Source organism: Bicyclus anynana, chromosome 4, assembly GCF_947172395.1.
Source record: "Bicyclus anynana chromosome 4, ilBicAnyn1.1, whole genome shotgun sequence".
Taxonomy (NCBI): domain Eukaryota; kingdom Metazoa; phylum Arthropoda; class Insecta; order Lepidoptera; family Nymphalidae; genus Bicyclus; species Bicyclus anynana.
In genome coordinates this window covers 17,398,346-17,412,687 of record NC_069086.1, presented here as the reverse complement: position 1 = coordinate 17,412,687, position 14,342 = coordinate 17,398,346, and the positions used below count along the sequence as shown (strand labels likewise).

At 35.8% G+C, this 14,342-nt stretch overlaps 1 protein-coding gene and 2 long non-coding RNA genes across 15 annotated transcripts; 1 reads left to right on the top strand and 2 right to left on the bottom strand.

Annotated features, from left to right (window-relative positions):
- Positions 1–914: 914 nt before the first annotated feature.
- On the bottom strand, positions 915–13,382 carry LOC112055181 (bifunctional phosphoribosylaminoimidazole carboxylase/phosphoribosylaminoimidazole succinocarboxamide synthetase). The gene is made up of 8 exons (XM_024095192.2): positions 13,195–13,382; positions 12,032–12,235; positions 3,549–3,806; positions 3,054–3,179; positions 2,885–2,970; positions 2,440–2,608; positions 1,870–2,087; positions 915–1,323 (listed from the first exon to the last, which is right to left on the bottom strand). The coding sequence occupies exons 1-8, from the start codon at positions 13,211–13,213 to the stop codon at positions 1,126–1,128; spliced, it is 1,278 nt and encodes a 425-aa protein (XP_023950960.2). The 5' UTR covers positions 13,214–13,382; the 3' UTR covers positions 915–1,125.
- On the top strand, positions 4,109–7,203 carry LOC112045769 (uncharacterized). 13 transcript variants are annotated; one of them, XR_008252456.1, is made up of 6 exons: positions 4,109–4,313; positions 4,653–4,832; positions 5,266–5,438; positions 5,891–6,026; positions 6,170–6,370; positions 6,450–7,203. It is a non-coding gene; the product is annotated as an uncharacterized LOC112045769 (long non-coding RNA). The 13 variants fall into 13 exon arrangements; XR_008252457.1 differs by lacking the exon at positions 4,109–4,313 and adding an exon at positions 4,426–4,440 and having other exon boundaries at positions 4,772–4,832; XR_008252455.1 differs by lacking the exon at positions 4,109–4,313 and adding an exon at positions 4,426–4,440.
- On the bottom strand, positions 7,282–12,025 carry LOC128199922 (uncharacterized). The gene is made up of 2 exons (XR_008252465.1): positions 9,910–12,025; positions 7,282–8,327 (listed from the first exon to the last, which is right to left on the bottom strand). It is a non-coding gene; the product is annotated as an uncharacterized LOC128199922 (long non-coding RNA).
- Positions 13,383–14,342: the final 960 nt, after the last annotated feature.

The following is a 14,342-nucleotide window of genomic DNA, read 5'->3' as shown; positions in this document are numbered from 1 at the left end:
CTTCATTTGTCGTCTGTGATGTCAAAAACGATGTTATTTATCACACGGCCGTAGGATCTAGTCTCTTAATATCTTTTAGAGTTAAAAATATTTAAACCAACCAAACATAAAATCACATCATTTACGGCTAGAATGAAACTAAAATTAGTCATCATCATCATTAACCACCCATATTTGGCTCACTGTTGAGCAAGAGTCTCCTCTCAGAATCAGAGGGGTTTAGGACTTAGTCCACCACGCTGGCGCAATGCCACACACGTAGAGAGTTAAGAAAATTCTCAGGTATGCAGGTTTCCTTACGTTTTTCGTTTACTGTTTGGGACACGTAATCTTTAATTTCTTAAAATGCACATAGCTGAAAAGTTTGGAAGTGCATGCCCGGACCAGATTTGAACCTACGCCCTCCGAATCAGAACCAGAGGTCACAAGGCTATCACGTCTCTAAAAATGACTATGTCTTAGGTATGTTTGACGGCCTCCGTGGCGTAGTGATATACGTGGTGGATTTACATCACGGAGGTCCTGGGTTCGATTCTCCTGGCTAGGCCGATTGAGGTTTTCTTAATTCTGGTCTGGCTGATAGGAGGCTTACGCAGTCGCTAGTTACAACCCTACCGACAACGACGTACCACCCAGTGATTTAGCGTTCCGGTACGATGTGTAGAAACTGAGATGGGTGTTGATTCTTATCATCCTCCTAACAAGTTAATCTGCCTCCATCTTAGATTGCATCATCAGATGAGATTGTAGTCAAAGGCTAACTTGTAAAGAAAAAAAAATATTTATTTAGCTACAAACAACTCACCTGTTTAAAGTCTAACGACTGATCGCAGAATCAAAGAGAAAAAAAAAGCTACAAACAAAGAAAGGTGTCTTTGTAATGGTAGATTGGTAGGTATAAAAGAAAAATCATCTAAAATTAAAAACTTTTATTGTGGTCTTAGATGGAATGTGTCCATAAAGTGTAAAATTACAAAAATAATGAACCAAGTTCAATAAAAGTGAAAAATTAACAAATAAAAACAAGAATGCCAGTCTCAATTTGCTGCTCATCCAAATACTGTACAGTTCTGATGAGACCGCTTTTAAAAATATATCTAGACAAGTAGACAGATAAATGTAAAATTAAACTTTGGGGTTTCTGAGTTTCTTGTCGGCGGTCCTCAGGGATGTAGCCATGTCCAGCTGTTTGACTCTGAGGCGGGCCCACACGAGATAGTCTTGTAGCCCAATGATTTGAGCTGCCATGATAGCTGCACTGTCTGGGTATACGACTGTTGCGCAACCCAAACCTGACGGCACTGATAGTGATGACCAAATGTCCTGAAAGCACAAATTATATATAGATTTCATTTTACTAAGTAGGTACCTAGGCATCTTTTTGTCAACTCTTAGCATATTATCCTAATTGGATTTCTGATCCATAACTTAATAAATAAAATAAAGTGTTTAATTAAGATGATAAATCCATATTCGGCTCACTGCGGAGCTCGAATCTCCTCTCAGAATGAGAGGGGTTAGGCCAATAGCAATAGTCCACTACGCTAACCCAATGAGGATTGGCAGACTTATTACACGCAGAGTATTAAGAAAATTATCAGGTATGCAGGTTTCCTCGCGATGTTATCCTTCACCGTTTGAGACACGTGATATTTAATTATAAAAATAGGTTATAAACAAAGTGAATACCCGATGGACTTCCCGACCCGAGGGTCCCAATGTGCTAAGAAGTCCCAAGGTGAATGGTGGCCGCGCACCGAAAAGAGCACTGTTGGTCGATCCACACTAGACCGATGACATCTAACAGATTGCGAGGAGCTGGATTTAGGCGACTCAAGACCGTGGTATTCAAAAATATTACTAACTGACCTGGACCAGTTTATCCGAAGGAGGCGGACAGTTGATAACAGGGTACGAAGTGTTTCCAGACAAAACCGGTCCCAAACCGTTCGATCGGCCCGCTACAGCAATGAAGACGAGAGCTCCATGAGTATCTTCGTATTCCTGCATGATTCGGAGGGTTTCTTGTGTTGCTTTATGTGCTGAGGTTATACGCAGATCCACATCCAATCCGAATACACGGGCAGCTGTTGACATAGAAATACGGGTATTATCTAATGTGTATATTAGCTTGTATCTTTGGAGGAACTGAGAAACACAAATTGAGAACAACGTATTTAAATACGAGAATCATCTGTATATTAATGAGGACTTTTTTCGGAAATATGATTTTTTAGGTCCATACCTTTCGTTTAGCCCAATTCAAATATGGATCCGGAAATCTTTCATTTAAAATGAGAAAGGTTTTTTGTAACCTACAAGACAAGGAATTTTTTTTTAGTTGAAAGGTATGCTTAGACAATGAAATAAACTGACATTCACATTTATAATTCACTCAACGTGATGGGTTAATGACTATTTAAATGTCCCCATGGTCACCTTTAGCTATTTTCTGACAATGTTCCTCATCAGCTGGCGAGCCCATGAACACGACGACCTTGTGGTGGATGGTCGGTTTCAGATGATCCAGCTGATCCTTCACCCACGCGAAGTTGCGCTTCACAGTGTCTAAATCAGCTGCGGTGACGTTAGCCAAATTTCTGTACACCTAAATAAAACAAATGAAAAATTATTCGAAACAACGTTGGAAATGTGCTACATATTGCACCTGAGTAATTATCCAGACAAGTGAGCCCAAACTCCAGACAAGTGAGCCCAAACTGGGATTGTCTCGTTTACCAGCTTTACTTAACCACATTATTTTGCATTATCACTGACGATACGCCAGTATATAGATTTCAATCTGACTTCAAGAACATGTTCTAAGTAGGTAATTTAGCTTCCAAGAACAATAATTGAAGGATCTTAGCTGTTGATATTTTACCTGTTTGTCAACCATCAATCTCTTATCACCAGAAGGCCACAATCTCCACGAATCAGAATCAATTACGTCAGCCAAAAGAATATTTCCTGAAACAACATACGTCTTTTCCATATCCGAATAATAATAGGGCAAACAAAAGGTTATCGATTCAAAGGCAATAAATAAATACCATCTACGTCAACTCCAAACTCAATCTTCATATCTATGAGGGCGCAATTTCTGAGAGCCCACGCTTTCTCCAAGATCTCAAATACCAGAATCGTGACTTTGCGCATATAATCAACTTCGTCTTGACCTGAAATATAATCATTAAGGTGTTAGTTACTTTTGTTAACATGTGTGATATTTAAAACTTAAGCCAGCAGCAGCAGATTAACTATTGAGTTCAATTTACCGTTTTCAAAGTTAGATTCGAAATTACAAATAGAGATATCCATTTTTGTGGAAATGACCAATATTATCCATTTTTCTATAAGTAAGGTTTTTCATGGAGAATGAGAAAGTGCCTCGATACAGGAATATGTGGAAATTCAGAAGAATTCGAATCATCACTAATATTTATTCGGTCGAAAATCATTCAAGTCTGTATCCGTTGCCTAACAACTTCCAAGAAGTTTACAAAAAGTTCAAGAATTTATAATATGCAAATGTTACCAAAACTTACCAATAACTAAACCATTGACGTCAAACTTAGCAGAGACGATTTGTTCTTCCGACCATTGTGGATCGTGATTAGCGTCGTCCTTGAAAAAGGTCTCCTGTTTGGGAGGGGTGAAACGAAAGCCCTCAGGTACTCCTGGATTACGTTTTAAGAATGAACCGGTGGCCAATCTTCTTGTCACCCATTCAATTGGCACCATCTCACATTTCTTCGATATGAAAGCCGTTGGTGAAGCCACTTCTACGTATGCGGTTTTGATACCTAAAAATTGACTGTTAGTTAAAACACAATGTGGAAATGGGTTTAGGTACAAAGGGGAACTATTTATGGTCCTATTATTTGTACGTCTCATAAAACAAAGCGTTCGAGGCTTTGCTTAAAACTTAAAATACCTCTATTTATTGTACTGCGTCGGCTTGTTTATTCCTAGTATTCTGCTGAATTTAATACTGATTCTGAATAGGTAATTTAAGAGCCAAGTATTAGGAAACAATATTTTTAAAGTTAACAGAACAAGGTGGTGGCTCACGTGGTCTTATGTGAACAACTATCGCCTGTATCAGCAGGGTCATTATGTAACTCGGTGAACGCTTTAAAATCACAGTCACGACAACAAATGACAGCGATTTTTCGTTTTTGCGATCATGTAACACACATCTCCCACCGAAATGACGTCATCTTGGATCGTTCTCTGTCACGGTCACTTGTAGGGATTTATCCAAGTTATAACGCAGTTTTTACGTATCGATAGTCAGTTTAAGCGATTATGTAAGCATAATGATCATACAACTGGGTTACACAGAAGTTGTCAAAGTCAATCGCTATAGAAACTAATACCGAGCAGTGTTTTAATAAAGTTTACTTGACGCCTGTGATTCAATAATTACAAATAAAAGTACTTTTAGGATTTTTTTAAATTTTGTACTATACCTTGTAAGTAAGGTATTAGTTTGTAAGTCAATAAAATCAGAATTAGAAAAGTTTTTCATGTAAAATATGACGAAAGTTGAGAATATATAGTAGGTACCTACATACTTATTTCATAAAGCAGAATTACAGTTTTAGAGTTAGTTGAAGTGAATTTAATTAATTGTGTTATTTTTGTAGTGTTTACCGACATTGCCATGTACAATACAATGCATGTAGCATTTGTATTGTACGCGGAAACGGAACGAAAAAGATGTCTTTGTCGAGTTCATTGCAAAACTTTCGTGTCGCGAAACCAGCAGGTTTTAGAAGAAATACAAAGTCTTCGAACAACTGCTGTTCGCAATGAATTAGAGATAAGTAAGTTATATGAATGAATGAAGGAATTTTCTTCATTCTCTGCGTTGAGCAAGTGACGTGGACTATGGGCCTAACCCCTCTCATTCTGAGAGGACACTCGAGCTCAGCAGTGAGCCGAATATGGTATTTTTATATGGTGAGCTTCCATCATAGGATAAGTTGGTTTAAGATTTGGAGTAGGCTTATTCAGTACTAGCAGACACACCATAGTTTGACCGGTGTAGTTCCCGTTCCTGTGGGAATATGGGGTAGCACAGAGTAATACGGGCTATATTTTATATAGCCTATATTACTCTGTGCTGTAGCTTACCAATGGTGAAAGATTTTTTATAATCAGTCCAGTAGTATTTGTGTTAGATTGTAAGAAACAAATAATAAGATCGGTCACTGTCATCCTAAGAACCTAAATTAAACCATTGAATATTATTTACAGGTCTTGGCAGCTTTAAACTTTTATGCCAATGGATCATACAAATGGCTTTGTGATGGCTAAGGCATCTTTTAGCAAATGCCTACATGAAGTCGCTGACGCTCCTGAATACCCCAGCTGTTTAAAAAAAATGTGTTAAGTTCCCTTTGCATTAAACACAAAATCATTATAAATAAGTAAGTATGAAACTAACTTATAGCACAGTATGAAACTAACATAACCTATTCATTATATTTTTAGTTTTTTTTTTCTAAGACTCAACTAATTTGTGTTCACTACCACACTGAATCTTTCATAGGTTGATTTTGCATAAAAACTTATTTGCAAAATGAGATTGATTATTGATTGAGATTGATAAATAATACACAGAGTGCTTATTCATATCACAGGATGTTACTGTAAATAGACATATACCCAGGTGCTTAATCTAGATTAACATCTACTTACAGATTTATGAAAAAATTTGGATTGCCCGGGTATTACGGCGCATTGATTGCACCCATGTGACAATAGTTCGGCCTACAAGCCAAGAGCTACTAGGAGGCTAACAATTAGAATTGAATAAAAGCATGGTACCTCCTTTTATTTAAACATTAACTTATTTATATATTGTCAATTAATATTTCAGATATGTGATGCCAATCTAATAATAACATAGTGGATGCTCAATTTGGTGGTGCATCTTATGACTTGTACATATGGAACCAGTGCAATAAGACCACTTGAGGAAAACCTGCCCAATAGGGACCGCTGTTGGTTGTTAGGTAAGCTGTTGCTTAGGTATAACTGTCAGTTAATGAAACTACAGGATCCAAATATAAATTATATACTATAAATTATATATAACTGTTACTTTTATGTAGGCAAAATACATAATACATTGCAATACACACTTCAATTCTTTCAGGTGACCAATGTTTGCATGATGACCCCCATCTTGGGAGCTGCTCCTAGATCCCATGAAGATATGCACAACATTGCTGTGTCAGAAATACGGTGGAGCCTTGTAGTTGGGTGCATATTGTAAAATGTTTCCTCACTCCAAAACCATGAACTCTGGTTTCCTAAACCCTCAAGCTATGCAGCCGAAGGAGGAGACTTATCACAGGTCAGTATATTATATACCTACTTTATAAGAACTTGTTGGGCAGTACCATGTATACCTACATTATGATTTATTTTTCTAGGAGAATCACTAATAATTTTGAAGAAGTGAAGAGCTTAACAATGTTTCAACCAACACCAAAAGAAGCTTTCACTTGGCTGTTAGATCAAGGGCTGGATACAGAAAACAGTAATCCTTGTGATGGCAGTATTGTCCAAGGATTCCTCACTCAAAACCATGATAACAAGTTGCTAGAACCCTCAAGCTATGCAGATAAAGGACTGGATATATTTTTTCGTGACCAAGCCTTCTGTATAATTATTTATACTTAAACCATACAAAGCACTATCTAGCCCCAAAGTAGGCATACAGAGTAGCTTGTGTTGTGGGTACTAAGATAGTTGATATTATAATATTCATTTACATTTATATACTACCTATAAATACTTATATAATGTATAAATACACACACACTGGAAAAAACCCATGCTCTTCACACAAATATTTTCCAGGTGTGGGAATCGAACCCATGACCGTGGATGCAGGAGCACTACTTACTGCGCCACGCGTATGTGTTTTTATTTTGAAGCAAATTATTAAAGTTGATAATTCAAATTGTAGTCATGTTTTTAATTAATCTATAATTAATTTTTAATTTACATTTTTGTTAAATATTTACCTATACTTCAGTCTATTTTTGTTAGAGGGGGTACCTATATGTGTAAGTAGGGTCGTTTCTTGATTAAATTAAACTAAAGAATGAAAGATATATATTATAACAAAATTTGTCAACAACAATATATCAAGTCTGAATAAAAAATACCAACACAAGTAAATATATTTTTTATTTTTAAGTAATAGATGTTACACATATATAGAACTACCTGGCCCTACCTGCTTAACATTAAACAACATTGTTTTTAATCAAATCATTATTTATTTATTTCCTACAATGTGGTAGGCACATGTTTTGTTCTTAAAATTATTGAATTGTATAGATAAACAACTAATGTAGTATTCAATTTTTTCTTTTACAATTACTTAAATAATCATCATCATCATCATTATAAACACATATTCGGCTCACTGCTGAGCTCGAGTCTCCCCCAGTAAGAGGGGTTAGTGCCTACCCGCACTCGGGAGACCCCGCACTGGAAAGCGTGGTTGGTCGGTTGTTTGGATGTTCGCGGCTCAAGGTCGTTGTGCTTGGAGGTCCATGTAAGAGGCCTATGTCCAGCAGTGGACGTCTATCGGCTGATAAGGTAAGGGAAGGCCAATGCCTAACCCCTCTCATTCTGACAGGAGCCGAATATGGGCCAGCATATTTGGATTACATTGGCAGACATCACATATGCAGAGAATTAAGAGAATTCTCTGGTATGCAGGTTTCCTCACGATGTTTTCCTTCACTGTTTGAGACACGTGATATTTAGTTTCTTAAAATGCACACAACTGAAAAGTTGGAGGTGCGTGCCCCGGAACGGGTTCGAACCCACACCCTCCGGAATTGTAGGCAGAAGTCACATTCACTGGGCTATTAGGGATAATAATAATAGTTAAATAATATTTCCTCCTAATAATAGATAAAAAAAACATATTTTGATGTGCAATTTTACAATAAAATTTTTATCTAATACTATGTAATACTGAAATTAACCAAATGATAATAATCATATTCTTTATATACAGTGATGTCATAATTAACTATATTAAATTAAAATGAAATTATATTTGACAATTTTCTCTCATATGCAATGTCATTATTGATAATAATCTTATAAAAAATCTGTTCATTAAATGTTTGTTTAATTCTTTCTTCATGAATCGTTCATAGAGATGAAGGATTCAGAATCACCAATTTTTTCAAGGTGTTTTGCACCTCAATGGTGACCAGCGACATGGAGACTTCCATAGTCAGTCCCTGGCACTCAAAGTTTAGAGCCCACATCTTCATGTTGATCTGAAATGTAGAAAATATTTTTTTATTACATGAACTACATATGCCCCCGGTTTCTTTAAGTAGATCTTATTCCTGTGGGAATATTGAGATAAGAAATGGCCTATGTATTATATCTTGATTAAGAGTTTTAGAGGGGGGGGTTAATTGATATATTTATACCTCAGGTATATTACTTGGTTCTACAATATATTTCTGTGAGATGGTGATAACAAAAATAATACTTTGTTGTATTTATGTTGAGCTTCTTTTCAGACGAAGAATGTTTGTGATCCTTTAGTTTCAGGTTAATGAATATTGTTATCATAAACAATACATTATTGTAAATGATAACAATATTCATTATATGTGATATTTAACAAATCAAAATGATGATATTTAACAAATCAAAATGTGCAATATTTGTTAAGCTGAACATGTACATAATAAAAGAAAATATAAAGTACAAATTATTATTTGAATTAGCAATTATTATCATTAAGAATTACATACACTGGATTAGGTAATACTATTCGTTCATTCATGATTAGACCAATAGTCCACCACACTGACCCAAAGCGGATTAGCAGACTTCACATAAGCAGAGAATTAAGAGAATTATCTGGTATGCAGGTTTCCTCACGATGTTTTCCTTCACCATTTGATACATGTGATATTTAATATCTTAAAATGTACACAACTGAAAAGTTGGAGCTGCATGCCCCGGACTGGATACAAACCCACACCCTCTGGAATCTGAGGCAGAGGTTACATCCACTGGGCTATTGCTGTGCTTATGGACCTATATCCCTGGCAAACCCTCTAGTCTATACTCTGCAGCAACTGGGCTTTTATGGGATTAAACTGAGCTCTTTTGTTTTTTGATTTGCCTTATATTTTATCCAGTTTTGTAGGAGATACATATACTTGTAGGATTTAACTTAACTATATATTGTAATTGAAATTTGAATTAATTATTTTAAGTGGCTAGCCTCAATCATCATAAAAAAATTACTAATCAAGGTAGGATTTTATATTTAATGTAACTAAAACAAAAACCTACAAATACAAACAATTCTAATACATCTGCATAAAAAGACAAAGTTTGATTTTGATTATTCGTGTTGTACTTAATGCTTAGAACTTAAAGGTTACATGGTGCAGGTATAGTTGTGGTTTAAATAGGCTTCTTAATGCAATATGCTAGTCACAAAACCAAGTATTATGTTAAGCTTAAAATAGAAAATTATGAATTTCAATTGAATATAATTACTATCTGATGCTTGACGGTTCCACCTGCATAGTTCCCACTCCCTTGGGACTATAGGGATAAAATATAGCCTATTACACTCACAAGTTATGTGACTTTCTGTTGGTGAAAGAATTTTCAAAATCGATTTAGTAGATAAAAAGATAATAGATAAATATACTTTATTTGCACACCACAAAGACAAAAACAAGTGAAATAAAAAACAAATTAGGAAGAGATCAGCATACAAAAGGCGGCCTTATCGCTAAGATCCAGAGATTACCCCCTACAATATCAAAAATTTCCTCTCATCCTCTTTAAAATAATAATATAGAATATAGATATGTGATAACTTACACAACGCCACTGGCAGACGCGAACACGGAAGGTTTATTTAGTAGCCTGACTTTCCAAAGGCCCTCCAAAACAACCCATCGCCAAGTTTGGGTGGCACTCTGCAATCTCCAATTAGAGTTCCAATTGGCGATCATTGAGTTTCCCGGACATCTTTAGTTCCAAGCGATAAACTTTAATATACAAAACACTATAAAATATACTTTACATATTATCACAACGACCATTAAATTAATCATAGGCAGACGATAAAACTTTGAATAACTTTCGTGTAGATAATGTTTTATGTAAAAGTGGCCGTTTACTTTGATAAATTAACTATTAACACTAATAAAAATGTATACGATAAAATGATTAATTAATTACTTCTATTGAAAACAAAAAACTAGCAGTAGCAAGTACTTTGATCCAACGAAACCAATTTTTTTATTAATATTTTAATACGGCTTTGTTTACCAACAAAGAAACTATGGCACTTCACTTCACCACAGACAAACAGCAAAATCAAGTATAATGCGTATATGTGCAAAAGTATGCCGCACCCGTAGTAAGTAGTACCAGGAAAGGGTGTATTTTATTTAGTCGCATAATGTCGATAAAATTTTGCGCCTAGAACGATATCACTAGGCATTGTGGCTGTCTTTTGTCTTACATAATCGGAATTGCAAAAACACTCTAGTGTTCCATTTAGCTTTGCGTTACACAGTTAGAAGTGATACGTCGAGATACATAATCAGCCTGCAGAACATTTAGGGACACATGCTAGAGACATATCCTACAATAATCCCTGCATCCTAAACCTGTCAATAAGTGAAAGCCCTCAGTTACCTAATGTGACCGTAATTGAACAAAAGCAATACTTTTCCAAACGATTCTCTATCATAAAGAGACTTTAAACTTGACGTCTTTTAAAGTACCTATAGGTTAAATTTAAGACTGTGTTACTAAGGGCAAATAAAACAACTGGAATCTTTAGGGTCATTATCTTTAGTGACCTAATTGTGACCGACATTGACATTACGATTTGGTATCAATAGCTGATTGTGTATGTTTCAAAATGATTACGTAAGAAATGTTATCGTGTGTTATTTTCTACTTTGGGTCACAGGTGTCACCAAAACAATCGCAAACATTGCGCGAGATCTCGACCACGTTATAGTTTATTAAATATTATATAATTAAACTGTAGGTAATTAGTGCACTCAGAACGGCGAAAAGGGGGCTGGACGTTTGGATTGATAACTCTGTGGGCAAAACCACGTTGTCGAGGCCCTTTTCCCTGAGAATGTATCTATTCCCAAAAAATACAGTAGAAAATATCCGATGGGATGTGCGGATAATTAATCAATATATTCAGTGATTTGACTCTCGGGAGCAAGAATATTTAAAGGAAGTACTTGGAAAGGGCAGCTTTGTATGAAAGTTAGTTAGTTCGAAGTTAGAAGGGTCAAGGACATGCCATTCATGGGCTTCTACCATTTTTTTAAATGTAATAAAGGATTTTTAGTTGTCTCTAATAATAATCGCTCCATTTAGGATTCATGCCATTCTGTGATAGCTCTTATTATTACACAGCATTCGACTTGATTCGACCACGATAGTTGACAGTTGGTCCACTTGTAGATGGCGTAATCGCAATGAATTTTGCCTAAAGTTGTCGATAATATGACTAAAACTACCCAAATCCAGGCTGTTATTGAGAGAAAAACGTAGGAAAAATGTATATCGTTGAGATGAACTCAGTATCTGCTATCCTAATGATCAAGCAGATGCAAAGCAAGTAGGACACGTTCCTTGCTTCTATCAACCTAAGGTGTAGATAGTAAGCATGTCTGTACACAAGCTAACATTTCGTTCAGAAAGGAACAGCAATACTGCACAGCAATTCTGTTTGGTTGCAGAAATAATGCATTAGTTGGATTCTCCGGACGAGCTCGGTTAAAAAAAGTTCTTCTACTATTTACGAAGTAAAAACTGTAGGTACTAGTACTCGTCTAGTATCTAGTAGTAGTAGTAGGTACACGTTTAATTTTTTTTACACATGATATGTTAATTTTCTCAATCAGCTGTTATTCATTGATGTTTCTTTCCTTTTTTGCCCTTCTACCAGTATTTAACAACTAACCTGCAGCTTTCAGAATCTCGAACACCTTTCCATTTGTTTGGTTGGATATAGCAGCTTTGCCCTCCATATCGTGTGCTTTGACGCCATCTCCAGCGGTGATCCTGTCCTTATTCAGTAGGAGACACAGCCCTGGTTCACTGGGCAGATCGAAAACTTGCTTTGTCTTTCCCTCAATTATGAGTTTCCCGAGCTTATAGCCTCCGACTGGAAGAGTAATAAACCATAATACAATAATGGCATTCAAGTGCATAAAAAATATAATCATCAGAAATTGAGTGATTAAAGAAATAATAGAAATAATTTTCCAAAATATTGTCTGTCACTCTGTTTGTTACGGCTAATTTTCGAAACAGCGAAACCTTTTTTGGCGTGGTTTGCATTGGCAGATAGGTCATGTTACAAAGCGTAACATAGAGCGTATTCCAACTTGTCGTTTGGTTAATCGGATGAATGTATGTAAAATTTTATGAAGCCATTCACATCTGTCCCAACACTAAATCGGGTGAAGCTATTAGCTATTCACAACCGTCGGACACAAAATCGGATGAAAAGCTTCATATAAAATGTTCTGTAACTGGAACCTGCCCGATATAAATCCGGACCCAACAGCCGACAAATGGAAACGCGCTCATGCTATATTTTAGATTCCACGAGGACGAAGTTGCAGACGTCAGTAGATAATATAAACTAGGTGAGTATGAGAAGGTATTTAAATGCACCTAGTAGTAAAGTAATAACTAAGTGACATTTGAAATTAGAACGGCTTTTGCATTACAATTTTCATTATTAATTGAGGGTAGTTACGATTTATCGATAGCGTGATAATTTAATCGCGACCGAATCTACCCTAACCGAAATACAATAAGTCAATATCTTACTTTACCAGAGAAGATCAAGGTTAATATTATTAAATTATTGTTCCTACTAAATAAAGAATCACATGTTCTGTCGTCATAAAATCGTATAAAAATGTTCAATCAATTTGAAGCTAATACAATTCAAGGCCGCATTGTTATTCCTTGTTTGGACCTCTATAGTATTTACGAACACAAAGACCGGCGATGAACCGTCTAAATAAAAGAGTATGCCTTTGCTTGTGAATTTTAAAGCTACATATTAGCAACTAAATTTAGTCGGATTTAAGATTGTGTAAAAAAACTTACCTTCCTTTGGGTAAGACATGTTTTTTCTATTTGGTAGACAATTGGGGCTATAGCGATTTAGTAGAAGAGAGATGACACGTCAGGCCAGTAGAACAGCGGGTGCCCTTTTTAAAGTTTCGTTCGGCTTCAGAAAGATACCCACGTGCTTATGTACGCACTAGCTTTTGACGGCTGACGGGTTGACCAACTCTGATAACAAGTTAGTGTAGTGCGACTGGGTGGTTTTGTTAGTTGCTGCTAATTTTTAAATATCCTACGTAATGTTTTAATGCTAATACATAATATAAATGAAAATGTAAATTCATTGCATATTAACGCGTAATTTAAAGGAAGAGGTTACGGGTTCGATCCCCGCCCTTAGGACTATTGTCGTACCCATTCCTAACACAATCTAAATGACCGTCTGATATTCTTTTGGGTTCCGAACATTCGTATTACAAAAGCGGAACTCTTATAATATCACTCGCGCACATTTCATTTTAATACTCAACAGGTTTTCATGATTTTCTTAGATAGATATGTTAGGGATACAGAAAACATAATTCAGAAAAAGACGTACCTACCTACTTTTAATTTATGAACAGATCTCCAATGATAAATGAAGTTCTAAATAATTTAACGTAAAATAATACTAGGTTACTTCATATAATGTACTAAGGATACATTATATGAAGTAGACCTGATGGGTCTCACCTTAAGGGATATTGTTAGGTTCACGAAGGCTACAGGAAGGTTTGAGGGGGGAACTCTGTCGAGACACCAGTGAACCTGTGTTTTATACCGAACAGGAATTTTGTGGAATGGTCCCTAGTGATCACCCATATGGCCTAATAGGACGGGTGACAAGTCCCCTCTTTAAATAAAAACACTACATGTAAATATATTGAAATATATGTGATTTCAAAACAATCGTAAATTTTCAAAGTGGTTATATCTAAGTATACGATACCAGTTCAACATTATCATTATCTTTATCCCCAAAGCGAAAATTACTATTGCTAAAAAATACAATTGTATTAACTAATATAGTAAATTATAAAGTAGGTATTTATTAATATTTTATCGTGATAACATTGATTATTTATTTAAGTATCAACGTTTAACAGTCGCGGTATACTTGCATCTGTTTCATTCTCTAGCAGCGCGCA